General features: G+C 46.7%; 1 protein-coding gene across 5 annotated transcripts in view; it reads right to left on the bottom strand.

The window, feature by feature from the left end:
* LOC138261305 (polymeric immunoglobulin receptor-like) overlaps positions 1-27,261 on the bottom strand; it is a 278,961-nt gene that overhangs the window by 223,394 nt on the left and 28,306 nt on the right. For 4 of the 5 annotated variants that reach the window (XM_069210425.1, XM_069210511.1, XM_069210254.1 and 1 more), the window contains exon 2: positions 14,956-15,288. The exons of the other annotated variant lie outside the window; for it this stretch is intronic. In XM_069210425.1, the coding sequence (XP_069066526.1) occupies positions 14,956-15,288 (333 nt within the window). The remainder of the gene's footprint in view (positions 1-14,955; positions 15,289-27,261) is intronic. 5 annotated transcript variants of the gene reach the window in all.

The following is a 27,261-nucleotide window of genomic DNA, read 5'->3' as shown; positions in this document are numbered from 1 at the left end:
TGTCCCTTACCAAGGGCACCCTAACAGCTTGGCTACCAGCATAATGTGAGAGCACATCATCAGTATGATGTGATTCAACCTCTGTACCAACTATGCTAGACTGTCTAGTAATGGGCAGGCTGAGAAGTTTCTTTCCTGAACCTTTTCCTGGGGGAGTCCCTGGATCAGATTGAGAACCATTAGCTACTTTTTCTACAGATTGGGCACTTATGGCCTTATCCTGTACTCTAAGCATATTAATTAACAGTTCTAAGGAAGGATTCTTCCCTACACTCAAACCTCTCTCTATGCAGAGACTCCTTGCTCCTTTCCAGCTAAGGTGATCATATGCAAGTTTGGACAGTTCAACTTTTTGGCCTGTGCCAGACATTTTGTAGAGAGAGTTAAAGTGATAGCAAAAGAGAAAAAAGTTTTCAGAACTTTTTGGAAAGACAGAAAAAAACTTTTTAAACTTTTAAGAACTTTTTGAAAGTTTAGAAGTACTTTTCAGCACTTAGAAAAGAGTGAAAAGAGGAAATGCAAAACTTTTTGGCTATGTGTATATACACTGACCTTGTTTTGTATATTTTTCTCTTATGAAAAGTACAATGACAAGAGTGGTAAGTAGTCTCAAAGCACTTATCCCACCGCTGCACAACCAATGTAGGAGGCTGGACTGGCTTGTAGTGAGTACCAAGGGGTACTTGCACCTTGCACCAGGCCCAGTTATCCCTTATTAGTGTATAGGGTGTCTAGCAGCTTAGGCTGATAGATAATGGTAGCTTAGCAAAGCAGCTCAGGCTGAACTAGGAGACGTGTGAAGCTACTACAGTACCACTTAGTGTCATATGCACAATATCATAAGAAAACACAATACACAGTTATACTAAAAATAAAGGTACTTTATTTTTATGACAATATGCCAAAGTATCTTAGAGTGTACCCTCAGTGAGAGGATAGGAAATATACACAAGATATATATACACAATAGCAAAAATATGCAGTATAGTCTTAGAAAACAGTGCAAACAATGTATAGTTACAATAGGATGCAATGGGGAAACATAGGGATAGGGGCAACACAAACCATGTACTCCAAAAGTGGAATGCGAACCACGAATGGACCCCAAACCTATGTGACCTTGTAGAGGGTCGCTGGGACTATTAGAAAATAGTGAGAGTTAGCAAAATAACCCTCCTCAAGACCCTGAAAAGTGAGTGCAAAGTGCACCAAAGTTCCCCTAAGGACAAAATAGTCGTGTTAGAGGGAGAATGCAAGGAAAACACAAATCAGCAATGCAACAACGATGGATTCCTGTCTGAGGGTACCTGTGGAACAAGGGGACCAAGTCCAAAAGTCACAAGCAGTTCGGAGATGGGCAGATGCCCAAGAAATGCCAGCGGTTGGTGCAAAGAAGCTCTTACTAGGCTGAAGAACTGTGAATACTGCAGGAACGACAAGGGCTAGAGACTTCCCCTTTGGAGGATGGATCCCCCACGCCTTGGAGAGTCGTGCAGAAGTGTTTTCCCGCCGGATGGACGCCAACAAGCCTTGCTACACGCAAATCGTGCGTTTGGCGTTTTTGGACGCTGCTGGGGCCCAGGAGGGACCAGAAGGTCGCAAATTGGACCTGCAGAGAGAGGGGACGTCGAGCAAGACAAAGAGCCCTCACTGAAGCAGGTAGCACCCGGAGAAGTGCCAGAAACAGGCACTACGAGGATGCGTGAAACGGTGCTCGCCGAAGTTGCACAAAGGAGTCCCATGTCGCCGGAGACCAACTTAGAAAGTCGTGCAATGCAGGTTAGAGTGCCGTGGACCCAGGCTTGGCTGTGCACAAAGGATTTCCACCGGAAGTGCACAGGGGCCGGAGTAGCTTGCAAAGTCGCGGTTCCCAGCAATGCAGCCCAGCGAGGTGAGGCAAGGACTTACCTCCACCAAACTTGGGCTGAAGAGTCACTGGACTGTGGGGGTCACTTGGACGGTGTCGCTGGATTCGAGGGACCTCGCTCGTCGTGCTGAGAGGAGACCCAAGGGACCGGTAATGCAGCTTTTTGGTGCCTGCGGTTGCAGGGGGAAGATTCCGTCGACCCACGGGAGATTTCTTCGGAGCTTCTGGTGCAGAGAGGAGGCAGACTACCCCCACAGCATGCACAAGCAGGAAAACAGTCGAGAAGGCGGCAGGATCAGCGTTACAGAGTTGCAGTAGTCGTCTTTGCTACTATGTTGCAGGTTTGCAGGCTTCCAGCGCGGTCAGCGGTCGATTCCTTATCAGAAGGTGAAGAGGGAGATGCAGAGGAACTCGGCTGAGCTCATGCATTCGTTATCTAAAGTTTCCCCAGAGACAGAGACCCTAAATAGCCAGAAAAGAGGGTTTGGCTACCTAGGAGAGAGGAAAGGCTACTAACACCTGAAGGAGCCTATCAGCAGGAGTCTCTGACGTCACCTGGTGGCACTGGCCACTCAGAGCAGTCCAGTGTGCCAGCAGCACCTCTGTTTCCAAGATGGCAGAGGTCTGGAGCACACTGGAGGAGCTCTGGACACCTCCCAGGGGAGGTGCAGTTCAGGGGAGTGGTCACTCCCCTTTCCTTTGTCCAGTTTCGTGCCAGAGCAGGGGCTAAGGGGTCCCTGAACCGGTGTAGACTGGCTTATGCAGAATTGGGCACATCTGTGCCCAACAAAGCATTTCCAGAGGCTGGGGGAGGCTACTCCTCCCCTGCCTTCACACCATTTTCCAAAGGGAGAGGGTGTCACACCCTCTCTCAGAGGAAGTTCTTTGTTCTGCCATCCTGGGCCAGGCCTGGCTGGACCCCAGGAGGGCAGCTGCCTGTCTGAGGGGTTGGCAGCAGCAGCAGCTGCAGAGAAACCCCAGGAAGGGCAGTCTGGCAGTACCAGGGTCTGTGCTACAGACCACTGGGATCATGGAATTGTACCAACAATGCCAGGATGGCATAGAGGGGGCAATTCCATGATCATAGACATGTTACATGGCCATATTCGGAGTTACCATGGTGAAGCTACATATAGGTAGTGACCTATATGTAGTGCACGCGTGTAATGGTGTCCCCGCACTCACAAAGTTCAGTGAATTGGCTCTGAACAATGTGGGGGCACCTTGGCTAGTGCCAGGGTGCCCTCACACTAAGTAACTTTGCACCTAACCTTTACCAGGTAAAGGTTAGACATATAGGTGACTTATAAGTTACTTAAGTGCAGTGTAAAATGGCTGTGAAATAACGTGGACGTTATTTCACTCAGGCTGCAGTGGCAGGCCTGTGTAAGAATTGTCAGAGCTCCCTATGGGTGGCAAAAGAAATGCTGCAGCCCATAGGGGTCTCCTGGAACCCCAATACCCTGGGTACCTCAGTACCATATACTAGGGAATTATAAGGGTGTTCCAGTAAGCCAATGTAAATTGGTAAAAATGGTCACTAGCCTGTTAGTGACAATTTAAAAGTAATGAGAGAGCATAACCACTGAGGTTCTGGTTAGCAGAGCCTCAGTGAGACAGTTAGGCACCACACAGGGAACATATACATGCACACCTATGAGCACTGGGGCCCTGTGTGACAGGGTCCCAGTGACACATACATATAGCCCACAAACCTATGAGCACTGGGGTCCTGACTAGCAGGATCCCAGTGACACATAACAACCATACTGAAAACATGGTGTTTTCACTATGAGCACTGAGGCCTGGCTATCAGGATCCCAGTGAGACAGTGAAAACAGTGACAAACACCCTGACATACACTCACAAACAGGCCAAAAGTGGGGGTAACAAGGCTAGAAAGAGGCTACCTTCTCACAGTTGGCGGCACTGAAGTGTTCAGTATTGACAATGCACAATTATCCCATGTGTGACAAGTTCTATGCAAACCTATTTTTGTTCCCTCACCCAGTTGGCTCATGTGCAACGTGCACCTACACTTCTGAACATGCTCTAGGTGAGGTGGCTAACTTGGTTGTGGGGGTGAAGGTTTTAGTGTACGAAGGTCCATCTCCCTGTACATCTGTTATGTAGATGGGGAATTGTCTCAATCAGTATGGGTAGAAGTGTGCACTTTGCATTAGTGTCACATCCACATGTTTTTATAGCACAGTCCACTTCCTTATTGCTAGCTGGCAATGTCACCCCAGGAGTGATGTGAGATGTTGGTTCTTCCTCAATAATTCCATGTCACCTTCATTTGAGTCCGCGTCATCATGCTATGTGTCTCATGGTGTTTGACCTGCAGCAACACACATTACACACCCCTTACACAGGACGTATTGCTTGGAAGTGTGTGGGATTCACTGTAGCCTTATGTGATATTGAAAGGGCCCTCTTCCAAGTTGGACTGGCAGTTAAGGCCATGTCATTGTAACTGTGTGGTTTTAAATTGGTCCCATGTGGATATAGAGTGGCATCTATTGTTATTTGCATCTGTCATTTGTCCATAGGTGTGTATCCCATTGGGTCAGGATAGCAAACATTACTACCAGTGTCACACCTCAGTGTCTTCCTGGTCACGTGTCAATGTAGTGGTGTATGTGTTGTTTGTCCTACAGGGTTGCTGTGCTGTGTGTAAATTACTAGGTTTCTGTACTTACCAACAAGAAGGCCATTGCCATACCGTCCATCCTGGAAGTGCCGATTGATGGTGCTATGGCGGAAGATGAAGGAATCATGTACATTCCCAGGATACTTTGCCATGATGCTGGTGAACAATCCCTGGTGATCCACAATGGCCTGCACATTGATGGAGTGTGTGTGCTTCCTTTTGCGGTAGGGGTGCTCGGTTGCAGCAGGTGGCACAATCCGGACATGTGTGCAGTCAATGGCACCAAGCACGTGCGGGAAGCCATTAATTCGATAAAACCCCTGTTTGGACTCCTGCTGCTTCTGCTGTGTGTTGGGGAAGCTGATGTGGTGGGGTGTGAGGGAGATGATGGCATAAAGTACCTTGGGAAGGAAGGCGGAGAATGAGGGCTGTGAGAGCCCGGCAACCAGGGCACCAGTGGTTTGAAATGAGCCACTTGCCAACATGTGCAGGACAGCTAGCAGCTTGGCCTCCGGTGGAATGATGTGGGGTGTCTGCAAGCTGGCTGCCAACTGTGGCTCAATGTGGCGCAGCAGCTGCTGAATGGCTTGCCAGTTTAGTCTGTACCTCTGGATGATATCATGTTCCCTGAGGCCCAGAAGGGTTGTCCTGGTCCTGAATATCCTCTCCTGCCTTCTGTGTTGCCTTTGGGGCCCATGTTGGTGTGGTGATAGCTGCTGCTGTTGGTCTTGTGCTCTGAGTCTTCTAGCATGCTGCATGAGTAGCACCTTCATGTCTTCCTTCTTGAGCAAGGATGTTGATTGTGTGAGTTTTCCTTAAGTAGTGGTGTGTTTGCCCCATTTTAACGCCTGAGTCAGGTATTTGCGTCATTTTTTGGCTCTGCCTCTCAGCCGTGCCCCACTTTTGCCCGGCTGGATAAATATCGTGCATGGGTGTTTGAGTCATTTTTTGAATGGGAACACCTACCTTGCATCTCATTGATGCAAGGCGGTTTCACACATCCAGAAAATTATGCACACTCAGAGAATTTTGACGCTAGACGGGTCTAGCATCAAAATATAAATATGGTGTTAAGTTTGCGCCGGATTTGCGTAAAAGAAATGACGCTAATCTGGCGCAAAAGGAGTATAAATATGGGCCTTAGTACTTGTGCTAACTGAACATGGGGCCTATTTTTAGTTATGAGGATTGTACTCATAGGGCATTGCCTGTGGCCGTGAGGAAATCCCATTATTTTAACAAAACTCTTACCATTTCGGTATGTTTCCTGAATCACAAGTTTCACAGTTTACACATTTTACTAGCCTTATGTTTTTTTTTCAAGATTTTTTTCAGGAGCCTCATAAGTCATACATGTTTCATGATTTGCATGAATGATTATTTAAATACAATATTTTGCATGTGTGTGTAGGGGTTATTTTAAGTTCAGTTTCACAGTTCTCTTTTTTTAGCCATATCATTCATTTTCTATCAATAGAGTGTTACCTCTCAATCACTATTAGCATAATGAAGGTTGTTTTTAACTTGTCTCCAAATTCAAATTTCCATATGATTCTATAACATCTCTCCATAATATTAAACTCTTTCTAAAGTTAGCCTTGATCGCGGACAATTAGATGGTTGCACTGACACATGCAAGAAAGTGATGAATTGAATGATTGAATCAATCACAGCCACTGGTAATCACCCAGGGCTGCATCTCAGTCTATCATTATTTTGCACACCATACCACCTCATTTTGGATCCAGCCATATGCAGAGCAGCCTTGACCCTGCTCCAATGGGAACTGCCCACCCAAAACTACCAGGCCACATCTTTTCCTTAGACACAAGGCTGTTCTGTGGCTTGTGGTGTGGCCCCCTGCACCTGGTAGGTAACACTGCTTTACCTTCCTGGACTGTCACTTTACATGGGGAACAGTGTCCTTTGGGCTCACCTGTCTTGTCCTAGACCCCATTTGATCCAGGTTGATTCAGAAGAATGAAGGGATCTCCAAAGGGGCATTGGTGCCTGTGCTCACTGCATCGTTTGGGGCTAAATGAAATGTGTCTCACAACACAGTAGACAGGCAGAGCCTGGCCCTGGGGGGCTGCAATGTGAATCATTTCCAGTGAGAGAGGTTGAATGGAAAAGTAAGCTAGAACCAATGCATGAAAAGGGCTGATCATTAATGTGAGAGCGACACCACATTCAAAAGGCTGTCTGACAAATAGAAGTTCACACCATGGCCTCCTGAGTGGAGGCCAGAGTGCTGGACAGCCAAGCTCCATGCTGAAAAGGGACAGCGGTTTCTGGAGAGAAACTTCCCTGCCATAGATATACCTGCATCAAACAGGTGAGGACACAGAAACACCCTATTGGGGGATCAGGGCTTGTGAACACTGCAAATGGGAGCATGGCCCTATGTAAAGAGGCTTCAAGGCCAACCCTGAGGATCATTGTGAGCATAGGCGGGTCTCTTCTTGCTGGACTCACAATATCACTCTTTCGCTGAGTCAAAGTAGAGTGGTAGTCAGGGACTAGTCAGCCTCCATTCTTTGAGACCGCCAAACTGTTTGATATAGAACAATGAAATGAGTCCTGGCTCTCCAGTAGGAGGTAGTAATGCAGAAGTCACTCACTGCAATCTAAAGATACCTACAACGCACAAAACGTAGGAGATTTGGAATGTATTTTCCTTGTAAGAATTCACTACATTCTGCAGCCCTCATTGACCAGCTGACTGACACAACAGGAATGGTGAAGGCATATGTCCCTGTGTTCTCTCTCATCCTTACCCTTCCCTATTACTCTTCCCATGCTTCTCAGTGGAGCTATATTTAAACCAAAAAGGTACATTCTGAACACAGGTGTACTTTTGTGCCAAGTTTGTTGTAAATCCATTCAGTGGTTTGAGCTGTAGGCATGAGCAAATTTTCCCATGACAGTTAAAATGGAAAACACTTTTTGAGGAGAGAGTGGGGCATTGGAGGGGCCAGGCCCTCATGTCTGGAAACACCTACAAGGCACTTTTGCCCCAGCTCCACCCCAAGCCCCTCCTTCAAAGAAAAAGAAATAAAGCTTGCTTGGCGAGCCACACTTTAGCTAAAAATGCTAATGATTTTCAAAATTTCATGGAAATCCATCCATGTGGTCGAAAATTATAGGCAAATCAATGCATCTTTTTTAATGGAAAGTGAGATTGAAGCTAATCTGTAGAGTGGCGGCCACCATTGTATAATATATAGACAATAAATTACGGGTCAATGTGTAATATGGTCCAATAGTGCCATTGAGGGGATCCGGTGATATTGTAAACTACAAGGCTAAAATATAATGATATATAAATGTTTGTACTTTTATATGACATACTAATTCCAAGATAATGTGCAGTCAGTCAGTCCAATTAGTAATAGTGTAAGTTTGTTGGTGTCATACTATCTTTGTGTCCAAACACAAGTATCTAGTCAAGATGTTATTAAAGGTTTTCCTTTATTCTTTTTATTTTTGCTAACTTGAAACATTCCATTGAGCACATTCACTAACTAGTGTGAGCCTTTTTTGCAAGTACAGCTAATGTGTTTTGTCCCCTCAGGGACTTTCTCAAGGCTTTGGATGCATAATGAATCAAAATCTTTTCAAGAGACCAATTATTTCATGAACTACATGTGTGAATTCATTTAACATTCCCTCCTCTGGGATCATGGTATAAGCTCATAAACTGTTTATACGACATGTTAACTTTGAGGTAGCCAGCTTGAAAAACTCCTTTCATCAAATGCAGCTAAGAATAGACACTGAGTGATATTTAAAGGTGTATTTTCGTCGTAGTCACAGAAAGCAGTTTTAATCTTTGGAGGGGACCATGAGTTAATGATTAATGGAATGAGGTAATGGTCAACCCTATCGACTTAAAAAAACCTGAACCAATCTTCTTTGTGCGAATCATAACTTACAAAAATGAGAATCTTGCATTTAGAGTGAGTGGGTATTGAAGGTTATTTTGAGAGAGGAGCTTTTTTGGGGCCAGAGCATATACGCCTATAGGTTGGCTAAAATTAAAATTAAAGTCTGCACGGTAGATACTTTATTATTTTAGAAGTTGTATTTGAGGGACAAAGTTGGTAAAGTCAGTGATGAAATTCTTGTTGGGTACAGGTGGATGACAGGTTACATAGACATAGGTAGCAGCACAATGGGGTTTGTCTCCATGCCCATGCCTGGGCCTAGAGATGTGAATTTTAAACAAAACAGGTAGTTGCTGAGGATTTGTGCCCCCTGCCACCAATGTTGGTTTTCCTCTCCGTTTACTAGTTATATTATAACCAGTTGGAACCAGTAAGCCAAGAATGTGTTATGGGTAAGAGCTTAACCAAGTCAAGATGCTAGGGCTGGCTGTGGTCAACTACAAGCTGCAGTTTGATGTCTTTGAGTTTTTACAAGTGTCTTGTGGTGGATAGACCAGTCTGTCCAAGCAACCGCCGTTCTAGCCCCTCCAGCAACTTTCTCACTCTTCTACCTGTTATTCTCTCATATTTTCTCCTCTCTCTGTGCAATTAGACTTTGATGCTTTCAGTACATTATTTACTCTTGCTTGCATTCCTCTCTTTCTGCCTCTTTTTACTTTCACCCTCCCTGTTGTGCATTTAGTACCTGCATTCCACTCTGTTTGCCTCTTTTTACTTTCACCCTCTCCGTTGTGCCTTTTTGACCCACATTCCTCTATTTTTCACTCTTTTTGCTTTCACCCTCTATGTTATATTTGTAACTTTTTTCTGAGCTTCTGTTGTGCCTGTTTTGCCTCCGTGTCTGCCTCTGGCCCCTCCGCTCCCACGATCATTCCCTGCTTTGCCCTTCCCCGCTCACCCTGCTACTTACGTGGTGTCCTGCGTATTTCTCCCGCCTCTTCTTTCCAATTTTGAGACCCCGGCCAACCCCACCCCTGCACTCTACCCCACCTCCAAGGACATACTTAATGGCAGGTGCTGTGTTTCTGTGCCACTGGCATGCCAATGGCATGCCAAAGTTAAGCCTGTTAGTGACCATTCGCATCAGGACCATGCCCAGCACAAGAATCCCTGGTTTTATGCCTCACCACAGCTACTCCGCCGCAGACCTCCGCGGATACCGGACACCCCAGCGAACTCTGCTGCTGCGCCTCCCCTCACACCATGGTTCATCATCATCTCTGTAGTGAACTTCAATATTTGTGATTTTTGCTTATTGACCTTAAAGCCTGATGCCAGTTTGAAGTGATCTAGTAGGTCTACTGTCACTCATGGGAAGCCTGGTTTTGGTTGTAGCACCCCCCACTTTTTATCCGGAATGTGATGTGGTTTTCAACTGTAAGTACCCTGGGCTCCTGCTAAACAGGTACCCAGGGCCAGATCTCATTCCCCAAAAGTGTACTATGCTTGGCACTTCAGGCACCTCTGTAAGTCGCTAGTAAATGGTACCTCTAGTACCTAAGGCATGGGTACCGAAGAGGGTCCTCCAGCACCAATTGTGCCATTTTGAAAGGCCCCACACCAGTCTCATACAATCTAGCATTGCAAGTGCATGACAAGTTGTATTTAAAAGTTGCAAATTCGACATGGCACTCAGCAAGAGTGCCTTGTCCACTAACACTGCATGCACTAGAGGTAAGTCACCCCTTGGCAGGCCTTACAGTCCAAAGGCAGGGGGCACTATAATGCATGTGAGGGCATATGTTTGCATGAGCAAATATGCCCCTACTCTGCCTTTACAAAACCTTAAGACATAGTAAATGTAGAGGGGAGCCATAGCAAAAACATGTGCTGGACACTGGTCATTGCGAGTTCCCCAGCTACATGATGGCCTCTCTGAATACTTGGTTGTTTGGTATCAAACAACTCAGAATAATAAAGCCACAGTGATGCTAGTGTTGACTTAATATAACAGGTACCCCGAGATCACCATAGAGGTGCCCCCTGCAAAACCTACCAGCCCTGGCATGGTTCCTGACTGGCTTTTACCAGCCTGCCACCACCAGACACAAATCTAGACTCCTGGGGTGAGAGCCTTTGCTCTCAGGCACCGAACTGGAGGTGTTACACCTCCTCCCCCAGGATGGCACACAAGCCCAGGGGTCAGCTTCAAAGGCTTTACCACTTTTAAAATCTGACCTCCGACTCTTCTATTAGTAACAGATGGCTACCCCATGGTTTTTCCCCCACTATGAGCAGGAAAACCAATGGTAAAACTCAGCCAGAGTAGGAGGAGTGAGCACCCACATTGTGCACATTGTGGCAGGTGAGGACACTCCATTTCATTTTCCTCCATCTTGGATGGCAGTAAAATAGCCTATTAGGGTTAGGGATGTGGCCTCTTCTCACAGGAAGTGGTCACATAGTGGGTGTAGCCACTCTAAGGTAAGTGGCCCATGGTCCACTACCAAGTGCTCCCCTTAATGACCACTAAATGCAGTTTTTAGTGGGCATCCCTAGACCTGCATAATAGACTTGATGGACACAAGAGGACCAGCAACAAAGAAGACTCAAAGCTTGAGAACAGAAGTACTGCTGCAAGAAGAAAAGGGTTCCAAACCCTGCCTGCTGCACACAGCTCTTGACAATCACTGCTGAGGGGTTGACTGGGCATTGGACAGACTCTAAAACAATCGCAGAGGACCTCCAGCCTTCTAAAAATTGCAGAGAACCTCCTTCCAGAGTGAATGCATCACTCCTTTCACCCAGGAGGCACTAAACAATGAAGTCCAGTTAACCAACCGGCCACTGACCAATGAAACTGACATAGCAGCCACACCAAGTTTCACCCAACAGACCTGGTGGACAATTCCTGCCAGTGTGCCAAGTTTGGTGGCACTACAACCTTGAGTGGCTGATACGTGCCATATCCCGGAGTACTGGACCCCCAACATTGGACACACAGAAGAGAAGTCCACTCCAAACTCTCCGAGGACCAGATGCAAGCTCCAGTCAAGGTGTCAGAGTCACCAGATCCTCGGAGTCTGTGCACGTTCCCAACACTTCCACCACTAGACAGCTCCAATACTCTGATTAGATTTATCACAGTCTAAGGGAGTCCAAGCGGGGAAAAGTGGATTAGGAAGGGAACAGCTGGGAAGGAGACCTGTAGAGGTTAAAACACAACATCAAAATTACATCTCATGAAATAAGTACCATGCTATAACTCTTAGCTTTGTCATTTCTGAAAACATGAAACAACCCTAGAATAATTCTAGAACTGACTAGGATTTTTGATGACCAAATACCTGGGAAGGAGACAAGAAAAGGTTAAATAGAACTTTCAGATTCAAGTACTTTCTTTAGCATGGGAAAAATAACTTGCGCACATTGCAGGTTTTTATATGTGCCCTTTAGAGTGGGGGACAGGGGTGGGCTTGAGGTGTCCTCCGAAGCCGAGCCTGCACTCCCTCATTAGAACCACCTGCCTACACTGAAAGAGCAAGATCCGTAATGCATTGAAAAAAACAAAGTGGAGAAAATGCTGTTCTTCTATTTTGTGACTTTAAAAAAATGTCTTGCTTCATTATTAAAAATAAATCTTAAGCGGAAACCAAACACTGCTCTGTTTTCACAATGTCTGTCTCCCGCCACCCTCCCCCAAGCCTGTTAACTTATTTCCGTCCGCAGATCCATTGTGCAGGAATTTGTGTCTTTCATTATTCCCTTCCTCACCCACCCTTGCGCAGTTTCTGTATCATTCAGTGACATTTTAAACATTTTCAGAGTGTTTTATTAGTAAAAGTTCACCCACCGCGCCTCTCGATTTTACACATAATTTCCAGGCCTCAAGCTTCTAGAACAGAGGTCGCAATGGAGCACACGCGCTTCAGCGGAAGCAGACACAGGCCTACTGGGAGGCCTGGGCGGGGGCAGATGCTGCTCTGGCGCTTCTTCATGACAGAAATCACTGCTTTACTCAGAGCCAAATCAAGTACATTTCATCAGATTTCAGTCAGCGAAAATCCCTCCTAAGTAGCGGATAGATGACAGTTTACTCCCTCATGCATGAAACACGTTTTGCAAGGTTTCTGTGCAATGTTCTTTATTTTGGGTTTGTTCTTGTTTAAGCAGCTTGCACATGGAGTAGACCTCAGTTGTCTTGATTTGCAAGTTATTAATTGAAATACTCTGTATTTTTAAAACATTTTAAAAACAGCCACCTAGTTTCACAGAACAATATTTGCGTAAGCTGCAGACACACAGTACCACCATTGACAATTATGAGAAAAAACGAGTATGCATAATCTGCAGCCCAGCCCAAATTTATCTTCATTCCTCAAAGGTCTCCTCTTTGCTTGTTAAGCACTTAGATGCCCGTGCTTTAAATTTTTCATTAACATTTCTAATTTAATTTATCATCAGAGAAACTGAAAACTAAGCATTCATAGATTAAAAACCAAAACCGTGATTAATGTCCGATGGTTCTGTCCAATAAATTGTTAGACTGGGATCCCAGACATGAGGAGCTAAAAGGACCACCTTAGTAGAGCTGTTTCTCAGAATATTTTTCTGCCAGTTTAGCCACTATCTTCCAGGGCATATTTTGCACTATGACAAACTAAAAGTTGTATCTTCAGGCTTAATGGTTTTTTGTAGTTCATACGAGTTCCTGATTGTTTTTTTAAAAAAGTGTCTCATCGAAAAGGAATGTAACAAACAATGCATTGTCTGACCCCAGGGAAATAAATCTTATTCTGTGCAGAGTGGTGACTGCTAAGGTTTCCCGAAGCCGGTATTACACTAGACATCAAAGTTTGCCCCTGAAGCGATGAGTCAGTTTCTTACCCAGTAGAGATACTCAGACCTGTATCTGTGTGATTATAGATAGAGCTCATCTGCTCTAACTGTACAGTAAATGCCATTCTTGATCACTAATGGTAGACTGGCACTTGGGCAACGCCAGTGTGGGATTCTACTGCCGCCAGGCACCAGGGTGTGTGTGGTTTTTTTTCCGCTACAGAAAAGCTATGATGATGAAACGGTTATAGCCACTGAAATTATGTGGCAGAGAGGACCAAATTATATGGAAGGGTTGACCAATTTATGTGTCAAGAAATGTCCAGTTATGCATTCACAACGCTAATAGCTCTAACTCAAGTAAATGCGAGACCTATTGCATTGCAAAAGCTTGTTTTTTACTTTTGCCATTCAGGGAGGGAGAAGAAACTCGGATGGGAGGGAGGGGCGGTAGTAGAGGGTAGAAGAAGCAGGCAAAGGGAGGGGGAGGGGAGAAGAGGAAACAGCATGGTGGCTGGTGGGGAAAGGTGAAAAAAAGTGCTATGACGAGAACAGCATTGACAGCATCATAGCACCTTTTAAAAACAAGAAATAGTATACGAATCGCAAAACGAGCAGCGAATGGCGAGCGGAGGGACATTATCCTGGGCAGAAAGGAAATAATGCGTGGCTGGCAGTAGAAGGCCCAAAGAAGAGCGACCTTACTGCAATATATCGTAAGTAATGGTGGGTTCTAAGTCCATCATAAAACACAAGAGTCTGGAAAGCTCATGCACCAGAGCGTGTTTATGTAGGCAAGACCCAAAACATAATCTCATGAGACTAGACAAACGGTGTTTTATGAGCGGGCATGGTCCAGGAATATGAGGCACTCTTCTTGGGGGGCCCAGGCCTAATTGTGATCTCAATCCGACCCTGTTAGTGGGAGCACTCTTTCAGTCCCTGGCCAGTGGCATAACAAAGGCCCCTGCAGCCCCTGCATTGCAAGGGGGGGCCTGAGCTCCAGGGGGCCCCTTAGCACAGTACACTGTGCATGGGCGGCAGGCCCCTGACTGGGTCCAGGGGGCCCTCTCCAGGTACTTTGCCGGGGCCCCCCCTGAGGTTTTGTTATGCCACTGTCTGAGGCTTGCACACGCAATAAAGGCACCCCAATGCTCCTGCACGGACTGACACATAATCGGGCAACAAGGTGTGCAAGAAATGTTTTTAAGCTGAAACTCAACAAGGTGTTCTTTTTTTAGTTCCTTAATGTGCCAGATATTGCATTCTTATGTCTCTACAAGAGAAGCATTTGAAAATGGACAGAGAAGAGAATACTGACTAAAAATGCAAAGTCATATATGTAGAATGGATTAATCAAGGCATTACATGTATACATTCAAAATAGCTACTTGTATCTAAATGCAGCATTAATCCCTAGAATATAGATAATCTCTTAAAGGAGATAGTCGTGTGTTTCGCTGGTTTTAGGAACTTTTAACGGGTTGGATGTATTTGTACATAGACACGTTTGTGTTTATTTTTGCAACACACGTTTATTTTGTAAGTTTTATCTGCTTGTTTCACTGCCTGAGCTCTCACATATGTTCACCGCGCTGTGAATACAGACACATACATACATACATGCCAATATCACCCCATAATTCCCTCTCCCACTAGCTGCACACAGAAGCAGAGTGATCATTAGAGGTCTCAGAGCATGGACTCACCTGTACGAACAACCACTGAGACTGGGAACTGGACATCTAGCAAACCAGGTCTGCGTATTCTACACTGGTAGCTCCCGGCATCTTCCGGCCTCAGCCCTTCCATGACCACAGTGAATGTCCCGGTGCGCGGTGCATCCCTGATGGCCACTCGGTCCTTCCGCACCTCTCGCTCAGACATGGATGTTTTAACAAATATCTGACAGAACTGTCCTGGACCTCGGCACCAGTATTTGGGAGAGTCTCGGTACTCGGCCTCATAGCTGCATTCAATGGAAACCGACCCTCCACGGGTGCCTATGACCTCAGATGCACCGGTCAGTGCCTGACCCCTGGCTTTAAAGAGAAATCACACAGTAAAACATGAGCAAGGGCGCCCTGTCCCCTCAATGAAATCATTATCACATTCATAAAAATACATGTTCGGATTAAGTTAGATATGTTTGTGAAACGTATCGAACAGTGTGACCCAGATATATGTGGCAACGAGATAGTCAAATAAAACAAGCACATTCAAATGGGATAGCCATTAGCTTACATAGCTGGTTCACGAATGGTTTGTTAATAACTTATTCCCACTTTGCCTTAAAACCCCCCAAAAAAGGTGTAGTTACGTGGCAAGTAACTGATGCTGGCACACTTGAAATCTAGGTTTTCCTTTTATGAAAACACACTTTTCCTTCAAAAACACGGTCATTAAAACACAAACAGTTTGAAAATTGAAGCTCGACCCAAGAGCTTCAGAGCGGTTTACGTGGAATCAGGTAGTTTACGAATAGCCGTGAGACTTATTTAGGTGTCTACCCGTTATTGTGTTGAATTGCGGTCTGTCAGTACTGTACTGTGTGTCAGTACTGCACTGTGCATACAGTAGAGAAGGTGCTTGCTTCCCATTGGAATAATTAATTTACCACTTTTTAAATCTGTCCTCTGACTCTGCTACTAGCAACAGATGGCTACTCCATGGTTTTTCCCCCACTGTGAGAGGGAAAACCGTTGGGAAAACTCAGCCAGAGTAGCAGGAGTGAGCACCCCCAGCCTGCACCACCACTGGCAGGTGAGGTGGCCACTCCATTTCATTTTCCTCCATCTTGGATGACAGGAAAATAGCTGGGTTAGGGATGTGACCTCTTCTCTCAGGAAGTGGTCACATAGTGGGTGCAGCTACCCTAAGGTAAGTGGTCCATTGTCCACTACCAGGTACGACCCCTTAATGCCCACTAAATTCAGTATTTAGTGGGCATCCCTAGACCTGCATATCAGATTCAATGGATAAAAGACGACCAGCAACAAAGAAGACCCAAGGCTTGAGAACAGAAGTACTGCTGCAAGAAGACAAAGGCGCCAAACCCTGCCTGCTGCACACAGGACTTGACAATCACAGCTGAGGGGATAACTGGGTATCGGACGAACTCTAAAAAAAAAACAGAGGACCTCCAGCCTTCTAAAACTTGCAGAGAACCTCCCTTCAGAGTCAAGGTATCACTCCTTTCACCCAGCAGGCAATAACCAGTGAAGTCCAGTTCACTGACCGGCCACTGATCAATGAACCTGACATAGTAGCCACACCAAATTTCACCCAACAGACCCAGAGGACAATCCCTGCCAGTGTGCTAAGTTGGGTGGCACTGCACCCTCCAGTGGCTGATACGTGCCATAGCTCGGGGTACTGGACCCACAACATTGGACACCCAGAAGAAAAGTCCACTCCGGACTCTCCGAGGACCAGATGCAACCTCCAGTCAAAGGACTTCCCGGCACCCAAGCCTAACCCCCCCCAGAGTGGCCCTGCTGACCTGCAATCTACCCTCAAAGTGACCTGCACCTGGCACCAAGGACATTAGGATGCACAATCCTTGGCTGACCTATCTACACTGCACCCAGCCTCCCTTGCCCTTGCATCAGAAAACCAGCTGTGGTTTTGGGGTCCCTCACCCCTTGCAACCTCTACCCTCCAAGGGAACCCCCAGAACTTACCTTTAAGTTCTCCTGTGCAGTGCGTTTCCAAGTGGTCCCCTTCTCGGTTCTGCACCAGCTTAAGGACTTTCAGATGCTACCCGCACTTCTCAGGCTTGCCCACAGGACATCTCAATGACCTAGACCTAAAAACAGAAGGTGAAACTTGTGAGAGCATTGCCTGATTTTGTATGTATTTTTTCCATTGATTCCTATGGTGTGTAATCACTCACAATGAGTATTTTTGCTAAACTTTGAAAGATCATAACTTAAAAAGTACTCACCCAATTTTGATGATCTTGGTCTTATAACTTTTATACAAATCTGAAGTATTTTTGTAAGTTGGTCTCGAGTTTTTCTTTTGAGTGTGTGTCCACATTTTTTGATACTGTGGTTACAACAAATGCTTAGCACATCTCCAAGCCACCACTAAAAGCAGAGCATTAGGTGGTCTACTAACTACCTCTGAATACCAAGGTGGGGTTGTTTGGACTCTCTGCACAGTGCACATCCTTTTTCGGAACTATATAGAGAGACAGCCTCCTAATTTGGGGGTACAGCGGAGGTATACAAGACTTTACATTTGCTGTCACTAAGTGAGCACACAAATAACTCTAAAAATTGTCTGTAGTTGTATTTTTTACAAATGGAATATTTTTTCAAAAATGTTAAAATGAATTGTTAGGGCCCTGGTTTGGTCCCTAAAACAGTGATTAGTCGCTAAACATCTTTACTCTAGTTATGCCTTAGAAAAAGTTTCCAGAAGTTTGCAAAAGTTTTTGAAAATTTGCTAAAGTTTTCTAAAAATGTGAAAAGGTCCCAACTTTAGTGATATAAATCTTGTCTGATGATGAGAACCAGGCTCAGGAACCTGACCTGACCTCTTACCTTGAATATAACCATAAACACTAAAGGGCTCTCTGCCAGACTTACCACATCCCCATTTGGAGACGTCCTACCACAGAAAAGCTTAGATGGCTTGTGGCACAGTCTGACAAAGAACATCCCAGAGAAAATTAAGAAGCATAACCTTCTGAGCAAGAAGCTAACACTGAGGAGAGAGAGGGGATAATCAGTCCTCCTCCCTGCAGCACAGGTGCCCCCTCAAAGGAGGGCCTGAACGTGGGCAGACTGTCCAAAAGGTTGGCCTTAGATGCACAACTTTTAGAAATAGAAGTTAAAAGAGGAGAGATGGGATTAGGACCTATCTCTGATGGCAGCATGCAAATAAATAGGGAGAAAGAGGGATCTTCCAACCTAAAACTCCCAAAAGGAGTTGCCCCCCCTACACTGAAGGTGATGATATCATTAAGTGGGTTTCTGGCTTTGAAAGAGCCTGTGAAGGCAGGGGACTGGCAAAGGAAAATTGGGGCACTTTAATGTGGGAACTGTTCTCAAATAAATGCAGGGATAGGCTCCTGACACTGAATAAGGCAGAAGCCAAAACCTATGACCTTATGAAGGGTACCCTGATTGAGGGTTTTGGATTCACAACTGAAGAGTATCGCATAAAATTCTAGGAGACTCAAAAAACCCAGAGCCAGTCCTGGGTAGAATCTGTGAACTATTCAGTAAAAATGTTGGTTGGCTGGTTAGAAGGTAACGTGGTACAAGAATATGATGGGCTTTACAATTTTTTCATGAAAGAGCATCTACTGAGTGTTAGAAATGGGGTCTTTGGTTGGCAGTCAGGTTATCCCCTGTCCAAGCAAGGGCCCTCACTCTACTCAGGGTAAGTCACACACAATCCAAATAATCCTGTGCCCGCCCTCTGGTAGCTTGGCACTGAGCAGTCAGGCTTAACTTTGACGGCAATATGTAAAGTATTTATGCAATAAATCATGCAATAACACAGTATAACACCACAAAAATACACCACACACTGTTCCGAAAAATATATATGTATCTGGTTAAATGCAGGTCAAAATTATCAAGATTCAATAAGTATACGTTGGAAATTTCTCTTTGAACATGATATAAAGTGTCTTCAGTTCTTAAAAAGCAACAAATGTCTCTTGCAAGCACAAAGTACCTGGTTTGTGTTCAAATTCCCTGCAAGGGACCGCAGAGGAGGAGATGCGTGGAAAACGGGGAGGTGTGCGTCGGTTTCTCCGGGCGCACACAGTCAATGCATCATTATTTTTCACGCAGGGAAGTCTTTGCGTCGATTTCCGCCGCGCGGACTTGGATCCTCTTTAGGTTGTGGAGTTTTTGCCTGGGGACGATGCAGTGGAAACCTGGACGTGCAGGACGAAGTCACAGGCGATGCGTCAATCCAGTGGGCAATGCGCGGAGAAAGCTGTCGCATAGCAGGCGCTGCATTGATTCTTCTTCTCAGGAAGTCAGGCTGCGTAGTTCCAGCTCGGTTGTGCGTCGATCCAGTGGGCCGTGCATCGAATTTCCGGTCGCAACGCTGGCGCTGCGTTGATCTCCACTTGGGGAGCCGGGCTGCGTCATTCCGGTTCGGCGTGCAGTGATTTTCTCACTGCGATGCAGGCTGTGCGTCATATCTGGCAGGCTGTGCGTTGAATTTTCACCACACAAGGAGTTCTTCTTCAGGATGAAGTCTTTTTGGTCCTGGGACTTCAAGGAACAGGAGGCAAGTTTTATACAAGAGGAGATGGCCCAGTGCCAAGCATCTTTCAAGGATTCTGGAAGTGCTGCACCTGCAGTAAGTGCAAGTAGGCCGCAGAAGGAAAAAAAAGGGAAAAAGTGTAGGAAGGTTGGGCAACTTATTGCAAATGTTACGGTGAACCAACAAGATTCTGCTCCAGTAGAGAAGAATTCCAGAAATGGCCCTGCTGAAGCCCAATCTGACCCACAAGAAGTCCTGACTAGTCAGGCAACTGTTCAGCCTGAGTTGGTGGTTCCTCAGCCGACAGACAAGAGACTGCAAGAAGGGTGTTGTCTATAAGATGTAGTAACCCCCCACTCTAAAACGGCCAACAGGCACCCTGACCCCAAATCAGCTTGTAGCTTAGCCCCTTCACCTATCTGCGAAGAGCTTAAAGTGTGGTTCACGCCACTGACAGCTATCAGTGGCCCCTGTTAGGTGTTAGCCTTTATGGCTACAATATCCTTGGCATGTAGGTCCAACCCCATGCCAAATAGCAAAGTAGATCCACTGACCCTGCTGGTCATGGTAGGGTTGCTCCATTTGTTGGTGACCTCTTGGGGCAAGCTAGGTGTGACCCTGGCTAAAATAGGGTTAGGTGAGGTGGAAAAGGAAAGAGGGAAAACAAGATTAAAATCTACTGACTGGGGTCCTAAAAGGTGAGGTGGGTAACCTTCCCAGAGGAAGTGACCTGGACAGTAGGATGTAATGCAGAGTAGGTCCTACAACAATGCAGCCTGGTCCTCTACTCTTCTTTCCCTGACAGACTAGGAAGACTCTCCCTAATTTGGCTGAGTCTCCTGGCCTGTTCGCTGGGGTGTGGGGGTGGGGTTTTGGGGGGGGGGGGGCTGAGTGGGAACTGGGTTTTGGTTGGGGTACCCCCACCAAATGTTTGCCTGGAACCTGTTGTGGATTTAAACTATAAGAGCCTTGGGGCCCTGCTAAACAGGTTCCCAGGGCCAGATCTTTTTCCCCAAAGCTGTACTATGCTTGGCACTTCAACCCCCTTTGTAAGTCCCTAGCAAATGTTACCCCTGGTACATAGGGCATGGGTACTGAAGCAGGCCCCCCAGGGATGAAAGGCCCAAAACCAGCCTCATGGAGACTGCCATTGCAAGTCAATGACGAAGTGTATTTAGAAGTTGCAAACTCGACATGGCACTCACCAAGAGTACCTTGTCCACTAACACTGAATGCACTATAGGTAAGTCAACCCTCTGGCAGGCCTTAGAGCCCTAAGGCTGGGTGCGCTATAATTCATATGATGCATATGTTTGCATGAACAAATATGCCCCTACTGTGTCTTTACAAAACCTTAAGACATAGTAAGTGTACAGGGGAGCCATGGCAAATACATGTGCTGGATACTGGTCATTGCGAATTCCCCAGCTACACAATGGCCTCTCTGAGTACTGTGTTGTTTAATATAAAACAACTCAGAACAATAAACCCACACTGATGGTAGTGTTGGATTTATTATAACAGGTACCCAGAGGGCACCTTAAAGGTGCCTCCTGCAAAACCTACCAACCCAGGCATGGTTGCTGACTGTTTTTTATCAGCCTGCCACCACCAGACAGATCTGGACTCCTGGGGTGAGAGCCTCTGCTCTCAGAAGCCAGAAAACAAAGCCTTTCCTGGGTGGAGCTGTTACACCTCCTCCCCCAGGACGGCACACAGGCCCACCAGTCAGCTTCAAAGGCTTTACCGCTTTTGAAATCTCAACGACCTCAACCTAAGAACAAAAGGTGACACTTGTGAGAGCACTGCTTGATTTTATATGCATTTTTACATTTTTCTTCCATTGATTCCTATGGTGCCTAATTATGCACAAAAAGAAAAATTTTGCTAAACTTTATAAAATCATAACATAAAAAGAACTTACCCAATTTTGATAACCTTGGTCTTAAAAATGGTATACAAATGTAAATTGGTTTCAAGTTATTCTTTTGAGTGTGTTTCCACATTTATTGATACTGTGAGTACAACAAATGCTTAGCATATCTCAAAGTTTAGCCTAACTGCTCGACCAAGCTACCACTAAAAATAAAGCATTAAGTGGTCTACTAAACACCTCTGGATACCAAGATAGCTTAGCGTGGACTCTCTGCACAGTGCACATCATTTTTGTACACTATATAGAGAGCCAGCCTTCTACATTGCTTTGCAAGCTCTGTTTAGATAGCTTCAATTTCAAGTAGAGAACTGGAGTTGTGTTGCTTGGAGAACATTTTCAGCCAGAAGACATTGACAGGAGAGTTAGATAGTCTGACTAACACTCGAGATTCAGGGGGAATTCAAACAGAGAGATTAGTAAGAGAAGCAGATGGAACTTGGAGAAACAGTGGCTCATCAGTGAGTACTGGTTGTGAATGACTCTAAGGCCCATATTTATACTTTTTGACGCAAATCAGCACTAGCGCAGATTTGCGGCAAAAAGTTTACCGCCAGCTAACGCCATTCCAACGAGCCAGCCGGGTGCCTTATTTATGGAATGACGTTAGCCGACGTTGCGGTCTGGTTAGCGTAAAAATAAATTACTCTAACCGGGCAGCGGAGGCGTATGGAAGAATGGGGGTTGTGCTTCAAAGAATGGTGCAAGTCATGTTAGAGACAAAAATATTTACTCAAACCTGACTAGCATCATTTTTTGACGCACCACCCCCATGGAAATGACTCCTGTCTTTTCTAAGACAGGAGTCATGCCCCCCTGTCCAATGGCCATGCCCAGGGAACGTATGTCCCCTGGGCATTGCCATTCGGCACAATGGCATGTAGGGGGGCCCAAGTTAGGCCCCCTATGCCATTTTACAAAATGTAAAAAAAATACGTACCTCTACTTACCGTAGATGGGTCCCCCCTTCCATGGGTGTCATCCAGGGGTGGGCGACGGTGGCAGGTGGTGTCCCTGGGGGCAGGGAAGGGCACCTGTGGACTGCTTCCATGGTCGGAGACCATGGAAATGAGCCCACAGGTCCCTTAACGCCTGCCCTGACCCATGCGTCAAAAAAATAATCTAAACTGGTTTAGAGTAATGTTTAAGGCCCTCCCCTTCCCGTGCGTCATTTTTGCACAGGAGTATAAATAAGGCGCAAAGGCCTTAGAGTAATTTTTTGCCCTGGAACACCTACCTTGCATCTCATTAACGCAAGGTAGGTTTCCAAGGTAAGAAAATGACTCAAACTCCATAAATTTGGCGCTAGACGGGTCTAGCGGCAAAGTATAAATATGGAGTTAAGTTTGCACCGGATTTGCATTAAAAAAATTGACGCAAGACCGGCGCAAACAGAGTATAAATATGGGCCTAAGAGTCCTACCTTACCTTCTTTCAAGGAAGCATGAAAAGAGGGGATGAAAGAACAAATGGATACTTAAATAGTATGCCTACTAAAATACGTAAAAAAAACCTGTTGATTCAATTCTCCTACATAAAATGTTAATTTTATTTAATCATTTGTCAGATTTTAGAGCTCTTAGACAAGGCATGGAAAAGTATCAATGTGCTGTATAGAAAGGGAAAAACAGAGGACTGTGGGCCTCATTACAACCCTGGCAGTCAAAGACTGCCAGGGCTGTTTTGGCGATTGTACTGCCAACAGGCTGGCGGTACAATCTGCCTTATTACGACCGCAGAGGACATGTTTGCCACGGCGGTTTTAATCTGCCAGGACAGGGCTGCTTGCAGCGCTGCCCAGGGGATTACGACTCCCCTTACCGCCAGCCTGTCCACGGTGGTAGAGACTGCCATGGAAAGGCTGGCGGGAAGAGGAGTCGTGTGCCCCTGGGGGCCCCTGCACTGCCTATGCACTTGGCATGGGCAGTGCAGGGGCCCCCAGGCAATGCCCCACCCTGTTTTTCACTGTCAGCACAGCAGACAGTGAAAAGCGGGACGGGTGCAGCTGCACCCGTCGCACGGCCGCAACACAGCCGGCTCCATTAGGAGCCGGCTCCAATGTTACGGCCGACATCCCTGCTGGCCCGGAGGGCGGAAACTCTGTTTGTAATGCGGAGGCCGCCCGCCAAGGTTGTAATGAGGGTCATAGTATGTATAATATTGTTGTTTAGTTACGCAATGGATTTATTCAGAAAAAGACACATATCGAACAAAATAACTGCTCAAAATAAGAAGAAACAAGAATAAAATAAATAATTTATGAAGAAACAGGAGAAGATATTCATGATTCTAGCACAATAAAAATGATTAATTAAATTCATAATGGGATGAGTTATTGACAGGGAACTTTGGGATTGCAGGGGCATGTCCAAGGGCACAATGGGAATTTGTGCCCATTTGTTTCCTCATATCCCTGGTATATTACATAAAGGAACAGCAGCACTTGTGCAGCTCCTTCTTTTATACTGACATGGCAGGCACACATATTGCTTGAATGGAAGAGTGTGTTCCCTCACTTGCATGGGGACATGACCCCATGCAAATAAACAAAAGACTTTGCAACTGTGCTCTTGGTGTATTACTTACACGCCCTCAGAGGTAAAATAGGCTCACTGAAGGCTCAGTGAGATTCCACTGCCTTGGTAATGGTGTACAGTTAATATGCACCCTCTTGGGGCGCCTGGGATCCTGCATGACACTCCTCCTTCTCTGTAGGACACTTGGATCACATACTGTACTTGCCTGTGGGGCCTTTTCATTAATCCTGTCCCACTCTCTGCAGTGAGATGCAAAATTGCTGCTCCCATTGTCTCCTTAGCGCTCTCCCCAGCTCAGGCAAGTTAGCATCTTGGCTGCGGACTGCACATTTTTCTTGAGAGAGCAGCGCCAGATTGGACAGGCGGGCAGTCGGGCTTTGGGCAATAGGATGGTGACTAAGGGTCACTTGTGGTCTGGTCTTTTTAGGCGGGGTGGGGCTTGCAGCAGCATCGCTAAGTCAGTATTGTTCTGGGCCTAGCAGACTTTAGCTGGGCTCCCTGTAGGGCCGGCGCAGATGCCCAGAAGCATTGTCCCAATCCCCTGCTCTGCTGTTAAAAATGAGGCGCGGTGTTCAGAGTGCAGCTGCCTTCCTGGGAGCATGTGATATGGCTGTTGGGCCATCATCACCTCAGGCCACTAGACCAGCATCTGTGTGCTTTTCTTCACCCGTCCCTTACCAAGCCATCGTCCTGAGGCTATATTTGGCTGCAGAGGGGGAGAGTAAGAGAAGCCATTTTACTGAGTGTCCATTGACACCTCGGCCCCAATGTCTTTCAGGCCTTGGTGGAGGGTGCTGTATGTTTGCATAGGCCTCCGTGTGAGGCACCTTTCCCACAGAGGAAAATTGAGAGGTTGTGACCTTAGCATCAGAGCTCTCGACTTTGGAATTCAACAGTAGGTTCAAGTCCTGGTATCAGTTCAACATTCTGGGCAAGTCACTTAGGCCCTCATTATGACCCTGGCGGTAAATCCCACTTACCGCCATGCTGACGCCCACCAACATACCGCCGCGGTGGCAGTAATCCGTGAACCATATTATGACACACACAAACCAAACCAACAGAATACAGCCACAGACAGAAGTCCGCCAGACCAAAGGTCAGTGATAAAGTGGCAGTACCAACACCCATACCGTTACGCCAACAAAACAACACCCACCACATCATGACCCACGAATCACCACGGCGGACATTCAACAGCGGTAAACCATTGGGGCTTCACACCGCTGCGCTCAGAATGGATACCCAAATACTAAACCATACAGCATTGGCTAATTCAAAGAGCCACACCTGACACCTATACACACACCACACCCACACACTCACACCACTATAAAACACACACCCACATTACCCACAACCACTTACCAACAACAATTGCTACCAGAACACTGAGGAGAAGAGCACAGAGATAACTACTCAAACCCATACATCTCTCACGCACTACACATCACACACACCACCACATCACTCAACACACTCTCACCAACACACCCCACACCCATGGCACCACAAAGGCACCCCCGTTTCACAGATGCGGAGTTAAGGGTCATGGTGGAGGAAATTGTCAGGGTAGAGCCACAGCTCTTTGGAGCACATGTACAGCAGATCTCCATTGCCATGAAGATGGAGTTGGAGTTGGCGGAGGATCGTGGACAGGGTGAATGCCGTGGGACAGCACACAAGAACAAGAGACGACATCAGGAAGAGGTGAACAAGAGACGACATCAGGAAGAGGTGGAGCAACCTACGGGAGAAGGTGCATTCCGTGGCAGCAAGACACCAGCTCGCCATACAGAGGACTGGCGGTGGACCCCCACCTCCTCCCCCACAGCTCACAGCACGGGAGGAGCAAGTCTTGGCTATACTGCATCCTGAGGGACTCGCTGGAGTAGCCGGAGGACTGGACACTGGTGAGTCAGATTTTAATACTTATCACCCCTCCATACCTGCATGCCATCACACACTCTCACCCTCACTCCCATCACTCCATTCCATCCCACACACTGCATCTACCCATATGACTAACCCCAATGCCAAGCCATGCATGCCATACCAATGCATGGACACCCCTCTCAGCTCTGCATGGACACCCATCACTAAAGCATGCACAGCATAGGGGAACTAGCATTCCCACAACACATCACATACACAAGCAAAAGATAGCACCAATGATAGAGGGGAAGCCAGAGATGTACAATATGTCACACACATAAACTTTAATACATCACTTACATCTCCACAGTTACCCCAGCCAATCTCAGCGGAGAGGAGGTGGCACAAATATCCAATCCCCCAACAGAAGATGCCCCCAGTGATGACAGTAACTCTGGACTTCAAGATCTGGACGAACTACCTGGCACATCAGGGACCACTGGACAGCCGGTCAACCAAGCACAATCAGAGTCCACCACAGAGCCTCCCCCATCAGGATTCAACACCACAGCACCCACCCAGGGTACCCACACCTCTGTCCCCAGGACACGTCAATCAGCAGTGTGCCCACCTCTACAGGGACCCCAGGTCACAGCTCGCCCCCAAAATAATCAGGGACCTGGGGTCAGTGGCACACCGTTCAGGGGACAGAGGCACAGGCCAATAGGGACACTGGGAGGACTGATGTGTGCCAGGGGGAGGACAGGACCAGGAAACTGACTCTGCAGGAAGCACTCTTCGATATCCTGGGAGCCTACCTACATTCCCAGGATACGATGGGCCAGATCCTAGACAGCATGCAGGAGAACAGAGGGCTGCAGGAGGGACAGTATGAGGGGATCAGGGAGGACTTGCAGGCCATCAACACCACCCTGATCTCCAGAGCATGGGTGCTGGCAGACATGGCCAGCGTCATGATGGAGGCAACAGCACACCAGTGGGCCCTTACCACTAGCCAGTCAACTGAACAGCCATCCACATCCTCTGCTGCCAAGAGGCCCCGCCACAGGACTCACAGGCCACCAGCACCCCTCCCACTGCAGAAGGTGAACCACCCCACAAATGTTCCCTGCAACCCAGGCAGAAGCCAAAGACATTAGCCAAGACCACCGCCATGAGGCTCCTGATTGTCCCCCTTGTGTCCCACAATGTCACCTAGTCCAACTTGAATTGCCTTTGCTCCCCTTCCAATGGCCACTTGGACACTGTACCTGTGCTACAAACAGACTGGAACTATACCCTGGACTTTCCTCCACCATCACCCCATTACATTGCACTTCCCCTTCAATTTATTTGCACTATAATAAACACCCTTTAACACAACTCAAATACTTGTATGTCATGATTTGAAACAGTGTAATAATGGAAACAGT

This window comes from Pleurodeles waltl, chromosome 1_1 (assembly GCF_031143425.1).
Source record: "Pleurodeles waltl isolate 20211129_DDA chromosome 1_1, aPleWal1.hap1.20221129, whole genome shotgun sequence".
NCBI lineage: Eukaryota > Metazoa > Chordata > Amphibia > Caudata > Salamandridae > Pleurodeles > Pleurodeles waltl.
This window is presented reverse-complemented; position numbering and strand designations above follow the sequence as displayed.